Here is a 16,072-nt window from a genome sequence, read left to right on the forward strand (position 1 = left end):
CTGATTGTTATAAGATGGTTGTCATATTTCATGTCTCAAAGGCCAAAATTGTGGCCAGATGCCTATAGGTATGTGTAATACCCTGGGGTATTTGACTTTGCTTGACAAATGCTAATGAATTTACCTTGGACCTAGCTCTATATATGCAGAAAAATCTATGGTTATAAATGGTTATGCTTATTTAGATTTTTTGATTGAAATAGACTCTGACTATAATCTTCCCAGTTAGATTGGTCCAAAAAGCACTATCCTGATTGGTCAGAATGGAGCCTCTCTGATTAGTTGGTGAAGATACTGATGAGGATATAACTGCACAGCTCTGTACAGGGAAAGCCTCTGTCCTATTGGTTGAAATAGGATTCCAGGAACTTCTCCACAAGGGCTTGCTCAGATGGCAGGAACACAGTGCAGGAAGGCAGTCTAGTGCAGAGGCAGTAGTTCAGTGCAGGTTTCTCTATAAAGTGCAGTTTGCATGAGAGGCTCCTGTGTAGAAATGGCTGCTAAGCTCTGTTTTTCAAATTTGAGCTCAGTTAGCCATCAGGAGCCTTTCTTAGAAGTGTATTCTTTCTCAAGGTCCACAGCTTTATGTAGCTCTGTTCCATTTTTTCTAGGTTTGAGGCAGCTAAGAAGGAGGCTCAGGATGTAGATAAAAAGCTTGCAGAGGAGGTGGAAGATGATGCCACCCTGGAAAAGAAATGGCCCTTCCTTGGGGTTCCTTTGACAGTCAAAGAAGCGTTCCAGCTACAAGGTACTGTTCTTTTTTAAATTTTTATTTTATTTTATTGATTTTAGAGAGAGGGGAAGGGAGAGGGATAGAGATATAGAAACATCGATAAGAGAGAAATACTGATCGATCGGCAGCCTCCTGCACACCCCCTATTGGGGATCAAGCCCAAAACCCAGAGATGTGCCCTGACCAGGAATCGAACTGGTAACCTCTTGGTTCATAGATCTATGCTCAACCACTGAGCAACACCAGCTGAGCTGTATTAATCACTTTTAGTTATTAAATATGTTCACTTACTTTACATTCAATATCTCATTTATTCCTATGTAAACTGAGAATCAGAAAAGTTAAAAGATTTTCCCAAAGTTTGTAGAGTTGGTAAGCTACACAGATATAAATTGAACTTAGTTCTGATTCCAAAGTCTGTTTACTTTCTATTAAGTCATATCACCTGTCAGTACTAAGCAAATCACCCACAACAGCTGGGTTGGTTCATTGAAGGTGCTCAGTAAATTGTTCCTATTTTTATATAACATTTTAATATTTTAACTTCTTTTTCTTTTTTCTTTTTTAATATATTTTTATTGATTTCAGAGAGGAAGGGAGAGAAAGAGAGAGATAGAAACATCAATGATGAGAGGGAACCATTGACTGGCTGCCTCCCGCACACCCCCCACTGGGGACTGAGCCCACAACCCGGGCATGTGCCCTTGACTGGAATCAAACCTGGGACCCCTTAGTCTGCAGGCTAACGCTCTGTCCACTGAGCCAAACTGGCTAGGGCTTAACTTCTTTTTCTTGTGGACTTTACAGGAATGCCTAATTCTTCTGGCCTTGTGAATCGTCGTAATGCCATTTCCAAAACAGATGCCACTGTAGTGGCATATCTGAAGGAAGCTGGTGCCATTCCTCTGGGCATAACCAACTGTAGTGAGCTGTGCATGTGGTATGAATCCAGTAACAGGGTCTATGGCCGATCCAACAACCCGTATGATTTACGGCATATTGTAGGTGGAAGTTCTGGTGAGTATAACATCTGTTAGTCACTGAGGAGGGGGTACAGATACTATTGCACAAACCTCTGGGAAAGTCATAATTAGGTGTTTATGGTAAAGGCAATTACAGAATTTGTCATAGATTGATGAAGAGCAATGTAGGCAATGAACATTCATACTATTGGTCCATGTGTGTGTGCGCGTGTGCGTGTGCGTGTGTGTGTGTGTGTGTGTGTGTGTGTGTGTGGAGAGAGAGAGAGAGAGAGAGAGAGAGAGAGAGAGAGGGCACAAGGGAAAGAAAGAAAAACGTGAGTTAGCGAAGCTTGTTTAACTTTAGAATTTCATCTTCCTGAGACAAAGGTGATAAAATACTCTAAGGATACTAAGCATTGATAACTGTGCTGTATCCAGGAACTCCAGTAAGTATAGGAATGTAGCAGATATGGTCATGGAAATCCTCTCTAAGGAGGTGATTTTTATCATGAAATCCAGAGGATCAGAGACAGCTAACCATTCAGTGGATGTGGGGGTAGTGGGTCAAGCAGAAATAATCCTAATTACAGAGTACAGAAAGTGCAAAAGCCTGAGGTGGGAACATGTTTAGTGTGTTCAGTGAACTGAAAGAAACCCAGTGTAGTGAGTAAGACAGAGAGGAGTTAGTGATGAAATTAAAAAGTTTTGTCCAGGTCAGATAATGTAGAGGAACAAAAGCTGAAGCAAATCGAGAAATTACAAGTCTATTTTAGTTGTCCAGGAAATAAATGATAGTGGATTCAACTAGTGTTTGTGTAGATGGAGAAAAGTAGATGGGACACAAGATATATCTTAAAGGTAGACTGGATCGGCCATGACTTGATGATAGATTGGTAATGGAGAGGTGGGTGTAAAGGTAAAAAGAGAAGTAAAAAATCAGTAGGGTTTCTGACTAGGGAGATGGTACAGGCATTCATTCAGATGGAGAAAACGGGAAGAAGGACAAATGGGGGCAGCATGATTTAAGAATACCAGTTTGAACATGTTATGTTTAAGATGTTTGTAAGACACCCAATGGAGTTGTCAAGTAGCCTATATAAGACAGAGTAGTAATCTGGGTTTAAAATAATTTAGAAGTTATCATCATAAGCATGGTACAGTATCTAGTCTACTATAACCTATTAAAATGGATGCAAAAAAAACCAAGGTGTATGTGTTGATGAACATGAATTGGGGCTCATGATAGAGCTTTGTCATTTTCAAGGTTAAAAAGAGAGGCATATCTAGCAAAGGAGATTAAGAATGAGCAACAAGTGATGTAGGAGGAAAATATCAGAGAGTATATTAGAGACTAGAATTTACATGGCTTTTATCAATCCTAAAGGCATATATGTGGGTTAGTAAAATATGGTGCTTAAGCTAGAGCCAAAGAGAACATTGACAGTTTTTTGCTCTGTGATCTTGGTAACATAATGAAGGTGCAGTCAGTGCGTCAGTTTCCTCAACTTATAAAATCTAATGAAGGTACACTAGAAAGTAACTCAAAGTCATCTATATAAAAGCCTGAGTGACCATTCGACCTTTGAACCATTTGACTGTTCGACCACTATGATGCTTACTGACCACCAGGGGGCAGACGTTCAACGAACAGGCATGGAAACATGGAACAGACTGATGAATCTCAGAGGGAAGCGGGGAGGGTGAAGGGTGGGGAGAGATTAACCAAAGATCTTATATGCATACTAGAGGCCTGGTGCATGGATTTTTGCACTGGTGGGGTCCCTCGGCCTGGCCTGTGCCCTCTTGCAATCTGGGACCCCTCAGGGGATGTCGGAGGCCTGGTGCATGGATTCGGCCCAATCCCCACAGGCCAATCCAAGGGACCCCACCAGTGCACAAATCCATGCACCCGGCCTCCAGTATGAATATAAAGATCTCTGGTAAAGGTCAATATATGAGCAAGTATAGTAATAACCATTATTTGCAAATAGTAATCTAATTTATTTATTATAAAGGAGTATTTTGCATTTCCCATAGGTGGTGAGGGCTGTACCCTGGGAGCTGCCTGCTCAGTGATTGGTGTGGGCTCTGATATTGGTGGCAGCATTCGAATGCCTGCATTCTTCAATGGCATATTTGGACACAAACCTTCCCCGGGTAATATTAATATAGTAATAATATTAATATTATGATTCATAGCAACACAGAAATTTGGTACCTACCAGGATAATCTTACCTAGAAGTATGGTCATATATATTTATCAATATTAAAAATAGCTACTATTATTGAGCATCAGCTCTGTGCCAGGTACTCTACAAGTTGTCTACCATGACTAATTTTAATTATTTATTCTCTACAGTAAACCTTTCAGGAAGAAATTATACCTATTTGGCAGATGACAAATTCAAAATTCAGAATAAATAAGTAAACGTGCACATAAGGGGTATACATGTCTTTTCAAATTATTGGGTTTTTTTTTTCTTCTGATAGATACTCAGTAGTGAAATTGCTGGATCCTATGTAAGTTCTACTTTTAGTTTTTTGAGGAATCATCATACTGTTTTCATAGTGGCTGCACCAATTTGCAATCTAACCAAGAGTGTACGGGGTTCCCTTTTTTCCACCTCCTTGCCAATACTTGTTATTTATTTTATTTTTTATAACAGCCAATCTGACAGGTGTGAAGTAATATTTCACTGTGGTTTTTATTTGCATTTCCCCGATGATCAGTGATGTTGAGTATCTTTTTAAGTATCTGATGGCCATCTGTATGTCTTCTTTCAAAGAATGTCTATTCAGATCCTCTGTTCATATTTAATTGGATTGATTGTTTTTATGTTGAATTTTATGAGCTCCCTATATATTTTTATATTAACCCTTTATTGAGTATATTATTTGCAAATATTTTCTAGCATTTAGTGAGTTGACTTTTCATTTTATTGATGTTTTCCTTCACTGTTTGTTAGTTTCATGTAATCTTTTTTAAAATATATTTTTATTGATTTTAGAGAGAGAGGAAGAGAGAGAAACATCTATGTGAGAGAGGGCCATCAAATGGCTGTCTCCTATATACACCCCTACTGGGGATTGAACCCACAGCCTGGGTATGTGCCCTGCCTCCTATACACACCCCTACTGGGAATCGAACCAGTGACCTTTGGATGTGTGGGACGATGCTCAAACAATAGAGCCACACCTGTCAGGGCAGTTTTTTGTAATCTTATATATTTTTGCTTTTATTTTTCTGTCTGGGGAGACATCCAAGAAAATATTACACAGGCCAGTGTCAAAGTTTATTGCCTATATTTTCTTCTTGAAATGTTATGGTTTATAGTCTACTATTAATACATTTTAAATTTATTTTTGTATGTGGTGTAAGAAAGTGCTCTAGTTTCAATTTTTTTGCAAGTAGCTGTCCATTTTTCTCAACACCACATATTCCCCATTGTATATTCTTGCCTCCTTTATCATAGATTAATTGACCATATAAGCCTGGGTGTATTTCTGGAGTCTAAATTCTGTTTCAGTCATTTATTGTGTTTGTTTTTGGGCCAGTACCACATTATTTTGATTACTATAGTTTTATAATATATTTTGAAATGAGGAAGCATGATACTTCTAGTGTTGTGCGTTTTTCAAGATTCTTTTTATTTACCCATTTCTTCTAGGTTATCCAATTGGTTGGCATATAATTGCTCATAGAAGTCTCTCATGGTTCCCCATGCATTGCTGTAGTAACAATTGTAATGGCTCCTCACCTACCTATAATACTCTTGTTATTATTGATTTTTGACAGTTTTATTATGATATTCTTGGAGGTCTTTTTGCATTGATATAATAGACTGTTCTATTAGAATTATGGACTTCTATGTGCAAGTCCTTCCCCACATTTGGGAAGTTCTCATCTATTATTTATTTAAGTAAACTTTCTGCCAACTTTTCCTTCTCTTAACCTTCTGGAACCCCATTTATCAATGAAAACAATAGCTCTCATAGGCCTTCTCTGCTTTTTTAAAATCTTAGTTCCTTCTCCTAATCAAACTTTATTATTTCTATATTTCAAGTCATTTATTCTTTTCTTATCTGGTCTACCCATCATTCTTTATCTCATTTATTGAATTCTTCAGATCCAGATTTTCTGTTTGGTCCTTTTTTATTATTTAAATCTCTTTGGTAAAGAAAGCCTTCTGTTTATTCATTCTATTCCTGATTTCATTGTTTTTCTGAGTTTCTATAGCTTGTTGAATTTTTTATACCAGCTATTTTGAATACTTTATTAATTAGGTTATAATATTTTAGGCCTTTAAGTTAGTTTCTAGATAATAATAATTACTTTATGATGCCATATTTCTTGATTTTTAAATATTTTGTATGTATGTACTTCTGCTTTCTCATTTGAAGTAGAAGATGCCAACTTAACTATGTTTTTAGGGCTTTTAAAAATATATATATATTTTTACTGATTTCAGAGAGGAAGGGAGAGGGAGAGAGAGATGGAAACATCAATGATGAGAGAGAATCATTGATAGGCTGCCTCCTGCACGCCCCACACTGGGGGGGAGGGGTCGAGCACACAACCCGGGTATGTGCCCTTGACTGGAATTGAACCCGGGACCCTTCAGTCCGCAGGCTGACACTCTATCCACTAAGCCAAACCAGCTAGGGCTGATTTTAGGGCTTCCCCCCCCTCACAATGCACCAGGCTGGTTATTGGAAACCTGTCTCTTATATTCCCAAAGGTGGTGTGATAGCTAAGTTTGTGGTCCTTCCTTGTCCGTTGACTTTGACCTTTTCTATCGGAGCTTGTTCTTGCAGATGCATTTGGAAGCACACACAAGGAGCCAGCAGCAAAATAGGGTTAGGTGTTGGTTTAGTACTTGGGGCTCTGGTAGTGCCCGCAGGCTCTGTGGGTATATCTTCAAATGGGGGGTACTCCTAGAGGCTTGTGGTTAGACTTGCTGCTGAAGTCTTGAAGCTGACAACAGGAACTGTGTTCAATTCCCTTTGCTGTTCTTATCAGATTCCTTCCCTTTCTCCCCCACCACCCCTGTCATGGAGGGCCCTCCTCAGAAATGTGGGTGCTGCAGGATCGAAATGGGTTTCTCCAGCCACATTCTCACATTTGGGGTAACAAGGCAGTCACTCATCACTTTCCTCCTTCTTGGTGGATGAGGTCACAGTATTACACTTATTCTATTGGAGTGATCACTTCTGCTGCAGTGTTGCCCTGGGAAGGGGGGACTGACTAATGCGTTTCTCCCTTTTCTATGCACCCAATCTTGCCTCTCCCCTGCATCAATTGCCTGCTGGAATCTCCTCTCAGCCTACCTGGACTTTCACAAATTGTCTTGCCAGTGGGCATCTGCCCAGGTTTGCACTCTCCAGGTCGCCCCCTGCCCCCCCCCACACACACACACCACAGTGAGTTAGAATGGGGCATTCTCATTGACTCTCCTGCATCCACAGTCCTTACCAAATTCTTATTTGCTTATTTTTGGATGCAGAGGTGGGTTAGAAAACTTCCCTGTCCCTTGGTATAATGTGCAGAGGCAATTTTGTTCAGTTAAGCAAAATCTAATGAGTTGTAATAAAAAGTAAGAAAATAAAAACAACTTATGCTACCCTGATGCTGCTGTTCTACTTGATATTTCTTAATCTTTCTGGTTTCAACAACCACAGTGTAGACCAGTGATGGCCAACCTTTTGAGTTCGGCGGGTCAGCATTTTGAAAAACCCTAACTTAACTCTGGTGCCGTGTCACATACGGAAATTTTTTGATATTTGCAACCATAGTAAAACAAAGACTTATATTTTTGATATTTCTTTGATATATTTAAATGCCATTTAACAAAGAAAAATCAACCAAAAAATGAGTTCACGTGTCACCTCTGACACGCGTGTCATAGGTTCGCCATCACTGGTGTAGACACTAAAAATTCATGTCACCATAGGGATAAGTAAGAAAAAGCGAGGTAAAAAAAGTGCATGCAGTAGGCTACTTTTTGCACCTTCAAGCAGTTCAATTTGCATTTATATATTTAATACATTCCTGACTCTTTTCATTGATTCATTTATCCTTTTAAAATTTTTTAATGACAGTGTAAATTCAATATTATCTTGTATTAGTTTCAGGTGTGCAGCATAGTGGTAAGACAATTATATACTTTATATAATTGTTATTGGTTATTGGAAACCTGTCTCTTATATTCCCAAAGGTGGTGCGATAGCTAAGTTTGATTTAAAAAAAAACACACCTGGATTCTCAAATAAATATCTATATGAGATTTTAAAAATCTTAACAGATAATTGTTCATATTATATCAAATCAGGTCAGGTCCTGTTTCAGACAGGATATTTACAATAAGAAATCTGAAATTTTATCAATGAATTTCATATTCTGTTATACCGAAATCCACTGGTATATCTCTTGTTCTGATTCAATCATTTTATAATTCATAATTTTCTAATAGTTCAGGTAATATTTCAAGTATCCACCTGGCCCCATACGTAGTTATTAGAATATTATTGACTGTATTCCCTATGCTGTGCTTTATATTCCCATGACTATTCTGTAACTGCCAATTTGTTCTTCTTAATCCCTTCACCTTTCTCACCCAGCCCCCCATCGCCCTCCCCTCTGGTAACCATCAGTCATTTTTTTCTTATGAATAAAAAATTTCCAAAATACTTTTTTTTACCTTTTTATTTTTAAAAATTTTTTTCTTTATTGATTAAGGTATTACATATATGTCCTTATCCCCCCATTGCCCCTCCCCCCCCCACACTCATGCCCTCACCCCTTTGGTGTCTGTGTCCATTGGTTAGGCTTATATGCATGCATACAAGTCCTTTGGTTGATCTCTCCCCCTTACCCCCGCCTTCCCCTGCCTTCCCTCTGAGTTTGATGTTCTGATCGATGCTTCTCTATCTCTGGATCTGTTTTTGTTCATCAGTTTATGTTGAGTGAGATCATGTGATATTTATCTTTCTCTGACTGGCTTATTTTGCTTAGCAATAATGCTCTCCAGTTCCATCCATGCTGTTGCAAATGGTTAAGAATTCCTTCTTTTTTACTGCAGTGTAGTATTCCATTGTGTAGATGTACCACAGTTTTTTAATCCACTCATCTGCTGATGGGCATTTAGGCTGTTTCCAAATCTTAGCTCTGGTGAATTGTGCTGCTATGAACATAGGGGTGCATATATCCTTTCTGATTGCTGCTTCTAGTTTCTTGGGATATATTCCTAGAAGTGGGAACACTGGGTCAAATGGGACAAAATACTTTTTAAATACATATAACAGATTAATTTATCTATCTCTTACTTTGGATTGGGCTTTTACTCATGCATTTTAAGAACCTTATACAAACAAAAATTAGAAATTTGGAAAACCTACCTCTACCACCATTAGCTTAACAGCCTTGCAATAATTAAGGACTTTCCTTAGAGATCAGTGGTGATGTGAATGGATTTTTTAATATAAAATGAATATACTAGTAATATGTAATGTGTATTTTAGTGAATATTTTTCAAATCCCTAATGATTGGTATTACAAAATTATGAATTATAAAATGATTGAATGAGAGCAAGAGATATACTGGTGGATTTTGGTATAACAGAATATGAAATTCATTGATAAAATTTCAGATTTCTTATTGTAAATATCCTGTCTGAAACAGGACCTGACCTGAGTGATATAATATGAACAATTATCTGTTAAGATTTTTAAAATCTCATATAGATATTTATTTGAGAATCCAGGTGTGTTTTTTTAAATCAAACACTATATAGATTTGCAAAAATGTAAAAGAATGACCTTCTCTTCACTAAATATATTTTTGTGTTAGAAAATAGTTTTTTATAAAATATTTTTTGTGCTAACGTATAATGAGTTTACTATTATTTTTAAGCAAATTAACACAAATGTTTTAACATCTTTTCAGTTTTTATTTCTAATATGTTAAATATTGATACGTTTAACTTGTGTAACAAAAATTCCTTTAAGGTCCCCTATAATTCTGAAGCATATAAAAGGATCCTGAAGCCAAAAGTTTAGAGTCACTGGTTTAGTGATTGATAACAGTCTGGGAAGGTAGGCTTTAGGTATTCTGTCACTTAGTAACTATGTAATATTAGATACTTAATGTCTGCCTCAATTGTCTCATCTGTAAAATGGGTATAGCCAAAATAGCTACTTCATAAGGTTGTTATGAAAATTAAATGAGTTAATGTTGTAAAGGTCCTAGAAAAGTATTTGTCAAATAGTAAACACTATGAGTTTTTTTATATTAAAAAAAAGAAGGCCTATATGAAAACACCCATAGTTACCATCATATTTATTGGTGAAAACTGAAAACTTTTTCTCCAAAGATCAGTAACAAGAAAAATACGTCTGCTCTTGCTGCTTCTGTTAGATATTGTACTGGAAGTTCTACCCCCCACATTTAAGAAAGATTAAACATGGTGATGAAATACAACATTCAGGGATCATGTCTTTTTAAATTAAATTTATTGGGGTGACATTCGTTAATAAGTTTATATAGGTTTCAAGTGTATATTTCTATGATGCATGATCTGCATAGTGTATTGTGTGCCCAAAGTCAAATCATCTTCGTCACCGTATATTTGGCCCCCTTTCCCTTTCCCTTTTACTGCCTACTGCCGCCAACCCCCATCCCTCTGGCAACCACCATACTGTTGTCTGTGTCTATGAGTTTCCGTTTTGCAACAACATGGATGGACCTTGAGAATATGTCATACGAAGTAAGTCGGTCAGAAAAAGCTAAGAATCATATGATTCTACTCATATGGGGGACCATGTCTTATTCTGGACAGCTAACCCGAGTGTCCAACCTTTCAGGTGTGGTCTCCAACAATGGCCAGTTCCCTGTGGCTAAGGGAGCCCAGGAGCAGTTTCAGTGCACTGGTCCCATGTGCCGCTACGCTGAAGACCTGGCCCCCATGCTGAGGGTCATGGCAGGACCTGGAATCAAAAAGTATGTTCGCTTCTTTCCTTTATTTTCTCTCCTTCCTGCCCAGGCAATTCCTTCTCCTTTTGCTTATTAGAAACATAGAGGGAAGCTTTTAGTCCTCGACCACAGAATTGGTCTTTTGTTTTTCTGAGAGGGGGTTTTTGTATGTGTGGATGTCATGCTTCACAAACTGGGAAGATCGTTTGTAAAAATAATTTACTGTGTGAAAATATTACACAAAGAGAGGCCTATTTGGGGATGAAAGCAATGGGTTATTGTAGTTCATTTGTCACTTTGAATATATAGACATCCCACTTTAAATTAGGCCTTTCTGGTGCTTCTTCTATTGGTCACCACACATGTTTTCCAAACTTTTATTGGGACATTGATATAGCCTAGAAATCTGCCTATTTCCCTTTATAGCTCTTTATTACACTTTCCACAGCAGCAATAAATGGTCCCACTTTCTACTTTACCAAGAAAATGCAATCTGTGGGACTTTCTTCAGTTCCTTACATCAAACTTTCTAGTTCCCCAGACATTAACTTCTCATTTTCCCCTTTAAGTAGATAAAATGTCTTTTTGCTTTGGTATTAAACACTTTGAGCCATGTTCCGGATCGCATGTTCCAGTACTCTCTCAGATCTTTTTTCCATTACTGGTTAACACGTTAAGCGCCCAGCCTGTTTTGTCTTCTGGATGGAAAGTATAGTGTCAGTTGCCACTGACTGACTGGGTGCTTAACGTCTTTAACATGCCTGAACTACATACTGGTTTTCACCTTTCCACCGCTAACATTTTTTTTGTCAAGTTCTCTGATCTTATAACTGGCGACCCCTATTGACTATTCCTTCCTTCTTGAAACAATCTCTACCTCAGGATTTTGTGATTCACACTCTTCTGATACAGCTCCTACATCTCTGCCCTTTCCTTTTATCTCTTTTGGTGGTTCATCCTTAAAATACTGGTACCCTAGAGCGGCGGTCGCCAGCCAGTGGTCTGCGGGGTCAGAAAGGTTGGCGACCACTGCCCTAGAGGGTCTTGGCTCGATTCATTCTTCTCTCTTTCCCCAACCTCCCAGGAAGACTCCATTTATACCTGCTACTTCAGTTACCTCCCATACATATAGCGGATTCACAAATATACATCTCCAATTCCTTCCTTTCACCTTAGCTACAGGAGTGTATATTAACCAGCATCCAGGGCACCCCAAGGACTTGAAATTCAGTGTGTCTGAAACTGATTTTCGTTCTCTTTCCAAACCCCACAAAACTGATTTGCTACTTCTCTTCTTCCCCAATTCCAGTGACTGTACCATAATCAACCCAGCCACAAAAGCCTGGTTCCCCATCTCTATTACTCCTATGTCTAAGCAATCTCCAATGAAGATCACCTCATAATTATTTCCCACATCATTACATTTCTATCACCATGGTTATAATTCTTATATAGGCTACAATAATTTCTCACCAGAGCCTTCTGACTTTTTACTCCATCTTCAGTCTTGACCATTCTATGCTATCCTTTCTCATGTGGACAGAGTAATATTCTTAATTGAAAGTATGAATTCTAAAGGCTTATCAGTATTTCTGGCACAAAATTCTGGGGGCGGGAGGGAGCCCCACTAAAGCGAATACTCAATTGTTAGGATTGAACTAGTGAGTATATATAAGTAATTTGTTCATACCTGTTTCTTTTTATTCCTCCACAGATTAAAACTGGATGAAAAGGTACATTTAAAGGGCTTGAAATTTTACTGGATGGAACATGATGGTGGCTCATTTTTAATGTCCAAAGTGGACCGAGAACTCATTCAGACTCAGAAAAAGGTAATTATAAATAGAATATCTTTAATGGAATTCATATTTAGGCCAATAGATGCCATCTTCAACCTATTCCTTTACTGTCTACCAGATATTTCTATGTCAGAATACAGAATTAAGATGATCACAGTAGTTGTACTAAGTAATTTTTGGTGTGATTTTTATAGCTAGTTTTTATGTTTTACTTGTTTTTTAATAAAAAGGAACATTTAAAAAATAAAGTATAATACAGCAAAGAAAGAAATTCCTCAGAGGTAACTGCTATTACTATTTTGTCATATCTGTCCAGTTATTCTTATATGCTTATATGTAGATGTAACTTTTATATAATTGAGATCACATTGCATATGTAACAATTCTAGTCTGCTTTTTATTCTTTAAATACTTCTGTAATAATGAAACTGATGTGTCATTTTAAAAGCAAAAGCTCATTCGAAGAAGAATAAAAAGAAGAATCCTGTCAAATTTTAAAAATACTTTTTAAAAAACGACAGTAAATAAACATGACACTATTAAAAATAGTACAGATCATTATTTGGAAAACATGTAATTTTATATCTCTAACATCAAGAAAATTCATGTAAAATTCTCACAGTAAGGTTAACAAGTGCCTTAATTAAAGTCATGTACTCCCTAAATCAGAATCATCCCAATATACTAGAAACAATTAATAAAAAATGATTTTACAATACCTACCAATTAGTTGAAACATATCTGTGAAACCTAAAGGAAGACAATTATAAACTTGAGTGCTATAAAAGATCACTTTAGCCCTAGCCAGTTTGGCTGGGCGGATAGAGCGTCGGCCTGCAGACTGAAGGATCCCAGGCTCCATATTGCAGGCTTGATCCCCAGTAGAGGGCGTGCAAGAGGCAGCTGATCAGTGATTCTCTCTCATCATTGATGTTTCTATCTCTCCCTCTTCCTTCCTCTCTTAAATCAATAAAAATGTATTTTTAAAAAATAAAAATTAAATTAAAATAAAAAAGATTGCTTTAACATACTAAGACAGACATGGCAGTTCATTCTCTCCTGGCTTGAAAAGTTTCTGTTGAAAAATCCACACATAGCCTATGGGAATTCCCTTGTATCTAACGTCTCTCTTTGCTTTTGCTGATCTTAAATTTCTTTCTCTTTAACTTTTTTTTCCCAACACTTACTTTTATTTTATTTTTTATTTTAATTGTTTTTCAATTCCAGTTGGCATTCAACATTATATGCAAAACTGATGTTAAAAAAAAAAAATTGGGGCAGGCAACACTGTGGGTGTTTTTTAATCTTCACCCAGGGCTATATTTATTGATTTAAAAAAATCTTTATTGTTGAAAGTATTACATATGTCCCTCTTTTTCCCCATTGACCCCTTCTAGCCCATCCCCCTCACTCCCCAGGCCTTCACCATCCTATTGTCTGTGTCCATGGGTTATGCATATATGCATACAAGTTCTTTTGTTGATTTCTTCCCACCCACCCTCCCCCACCCTTCCCTCTGAGATTTAATGGTCTGTTCCATGCTTTTATGTGTCTGAATCTATTTTGTTCATCAGTTTATTTTGTTCATTAGATTCCACATATGAGTGAGATCATGTGACTGACTTATTTCACTTAACATATTACTTTTAACAACTTAATTATAATCCATCTTGGTGTAGCCCTATTTGTGTTCAACCTATTTGGGATCTTTAGGGCTTCATGAGTATGGATGTTCATTTCTTTCCCCAAGATCAGGAATTTTTCTGCCATTATTGCTTTAAATATACTTCCTGTTCCTTTATATTTATCTTCTCCTTCTGGAATTCCCACAATATGAAACTTGTTTATTTTCATTGTGCCCCATAATTCCCATTGGCTTTTTTCACACTCCTCTAACTGGGTAATTTCTAATGTTCATGTCACATGGTCAAGTCTACTTTTGAAACTTTCTATTGAATTTCTTCAGTTCAGTTATTGTATTTTTGAATTTCTGGGGTTTTTTTTTATTGTTGCTGGTTCTTCTTTGAACTTCTCATTTTGTTCATGTATTATTTTACTAATTTTGTTTACTTGTCTATTTGGCGTTTTCTTGTAGTTCATAAAACTTCCTTAAAAGGATTATTGTGAATTCTTTGTCTGACAGTTTATTGCTCTCCATTTCTTTAGGTCACTTACTGGAGCTTTCTTTGTTTCCATTGGTGGTGCCACATTTACCTGTTCCCTCAAAACTTGTGGAGATGGGTCTTTTGGGGGCTTGTACATTTTTAAATTCCAGTTCCTCTGTACATATGACTACTTTTGAATGTCTTAATTTCCCAAAATGTCTCTTCCTTACTTCTTCTCAAGCCCTTAGTTGGTTTATATTATTGTTCTGCCTGTAATATCTTATACTCAGACACCCACAGGTCTGCAGTAACCCTGCAACTCTTTTGTGCCATGGCTCCAACCACTGCTTTTGATAGCTTCCAACCAGATATACAAACTTTGCCTCTATTCCCATCAGTGCTCCTTCAGGCAAGAGATAAACCAGTGCCCCCAGGCTGCCTCTATCTAACCAGAACTCTGCAAGCAAATGCCACTCTTTTCATTCCATCCCAAGGCAGAAGTTAGTAGTTTGGTGGTTTCCTCCCAGCCTGTCTGCATTGTACCAGGAAAGCGATGGGACGAAAATGAGCAAAGTTACCATGAGATTTCTTAGCATTGTGAGTGCAGCTTTTATTTTTCGGTCATTTGTTTTATTGCTGAAGTTTCTTAACTGGTTTTCAGAGGCCTCACAGAGCTCCTTTGGTCTTGGTCTGTATGTTGGTGTTTCCATGAAGAAATGAGTGCCTAGCCCAGCCAGTGTGGCCTAGCGGTTGGGCATCAGTCCAGGAACCAAGAGGTCGCCAGTTCAATTCCTGGTCAGGGCACATGCCTGGGTTCTGGGCTCGATCCCCAGTAGGGGGTGTGCAGGAGGCAGCAGATCAATGATGGCGGTGGTGGTGGTGGTGGTGGTGGTGGTGGTGGTGTTCCTCTCTCCTCAATGTTTCTATCTCTCTCTAAAAACCAATAAAAACAGCCCTAGCCAGTTTTTCTCAGTGGATAGGGCATCGACCTGCAGACTGAAGGGTCCTGGGTTCGATTCCGGTCAAGGGCATATGCCTGGGTTGCGGGCTCAATCCCCAGTAGGGAGATGTAGGAGGCAGTTGATCAATGACTCCCTCTCATCATTGATGTTTCTATCTCTCCCTCTCCCTCTCCCTTCTCTGAAATCAATAAAAATATTTTTTAAACTAACTAAATAAAAATCAATAAAAACAGATTTTTTTTAAAAATGAGGGCCTAGCACTTTCTTGTCAGCCATCTTGCTTATACCACTCTCCAGTGACATCTCTTTTTTCCTAAACATGTTTGTCTATTGTTTTATCTTCATTTTCTAAGGTTGTGGATCACCTGGAAAATATACTAGGAGCCTCAGTTGAACATGTTAAACTAAAGCAAATGAAGTATTCTTTTCAGTTATGGGTCACAATGATGTCAGCAAAGGGACCTGATGGGACGGTATGTTCACTACTTTCCTTCTTTTTTAATAAATATTTATTGACCTTCTATTGCGGGCCATATGTTGT

At 37.8% G+C, this 16,072-nt stretch overlaps 1 protein-coding gene across 1 annotated transcript in view; it reads left to right on the forward strand.

Annotated features, from left to right (window-relative positions):
* FAAH2 (fatty acid amide hydrolase 2) overlaps positions 1-16,072 on the forward strand; it is a 48,364-nt gene that overhangs the window by 15,946 nt on the left and 16,346 nt on the right. The window contains exons 3-8 of the mRNA XM_059678845.1: positions 612-748; positions 1,541-1,750; positions 3,733-3,852; positions 10,557-10,692; positions 12,380-12,497; positions 15,885-16,004. Of these exons, the coding sequence (XP_059534828.1) occupies positions 612-748; positions 1,541-1,750; positions 3,733-3,852; positions 10,557-10,692; positions 12,380-12,497; positions 15,885-16,004 (841 nt within the window). The remainder of the gene's footprint in view (positions 1-611; positions 749-1,540; positions 1,751-3,732; positions 3,853-10,556; positions 10,693-12,379; positions 12,498-15,884; positions 16,005-16,072) is intronic.

This window comes from Myotis daubentonii, chromosome X (genome assembly GCF_963259705.1).
Source record: "Myotis daubentonii chromosome X, mMyoDau2.1, whole genome shotgun sequence".
Classification (NCBI taxonomy): domain Eukaryota; kingdom Metazoa; phylum Chordata; class Mammalia; order Chiroptera; family Vespertilionidae; genus Myotis; species Myotis daubentonii.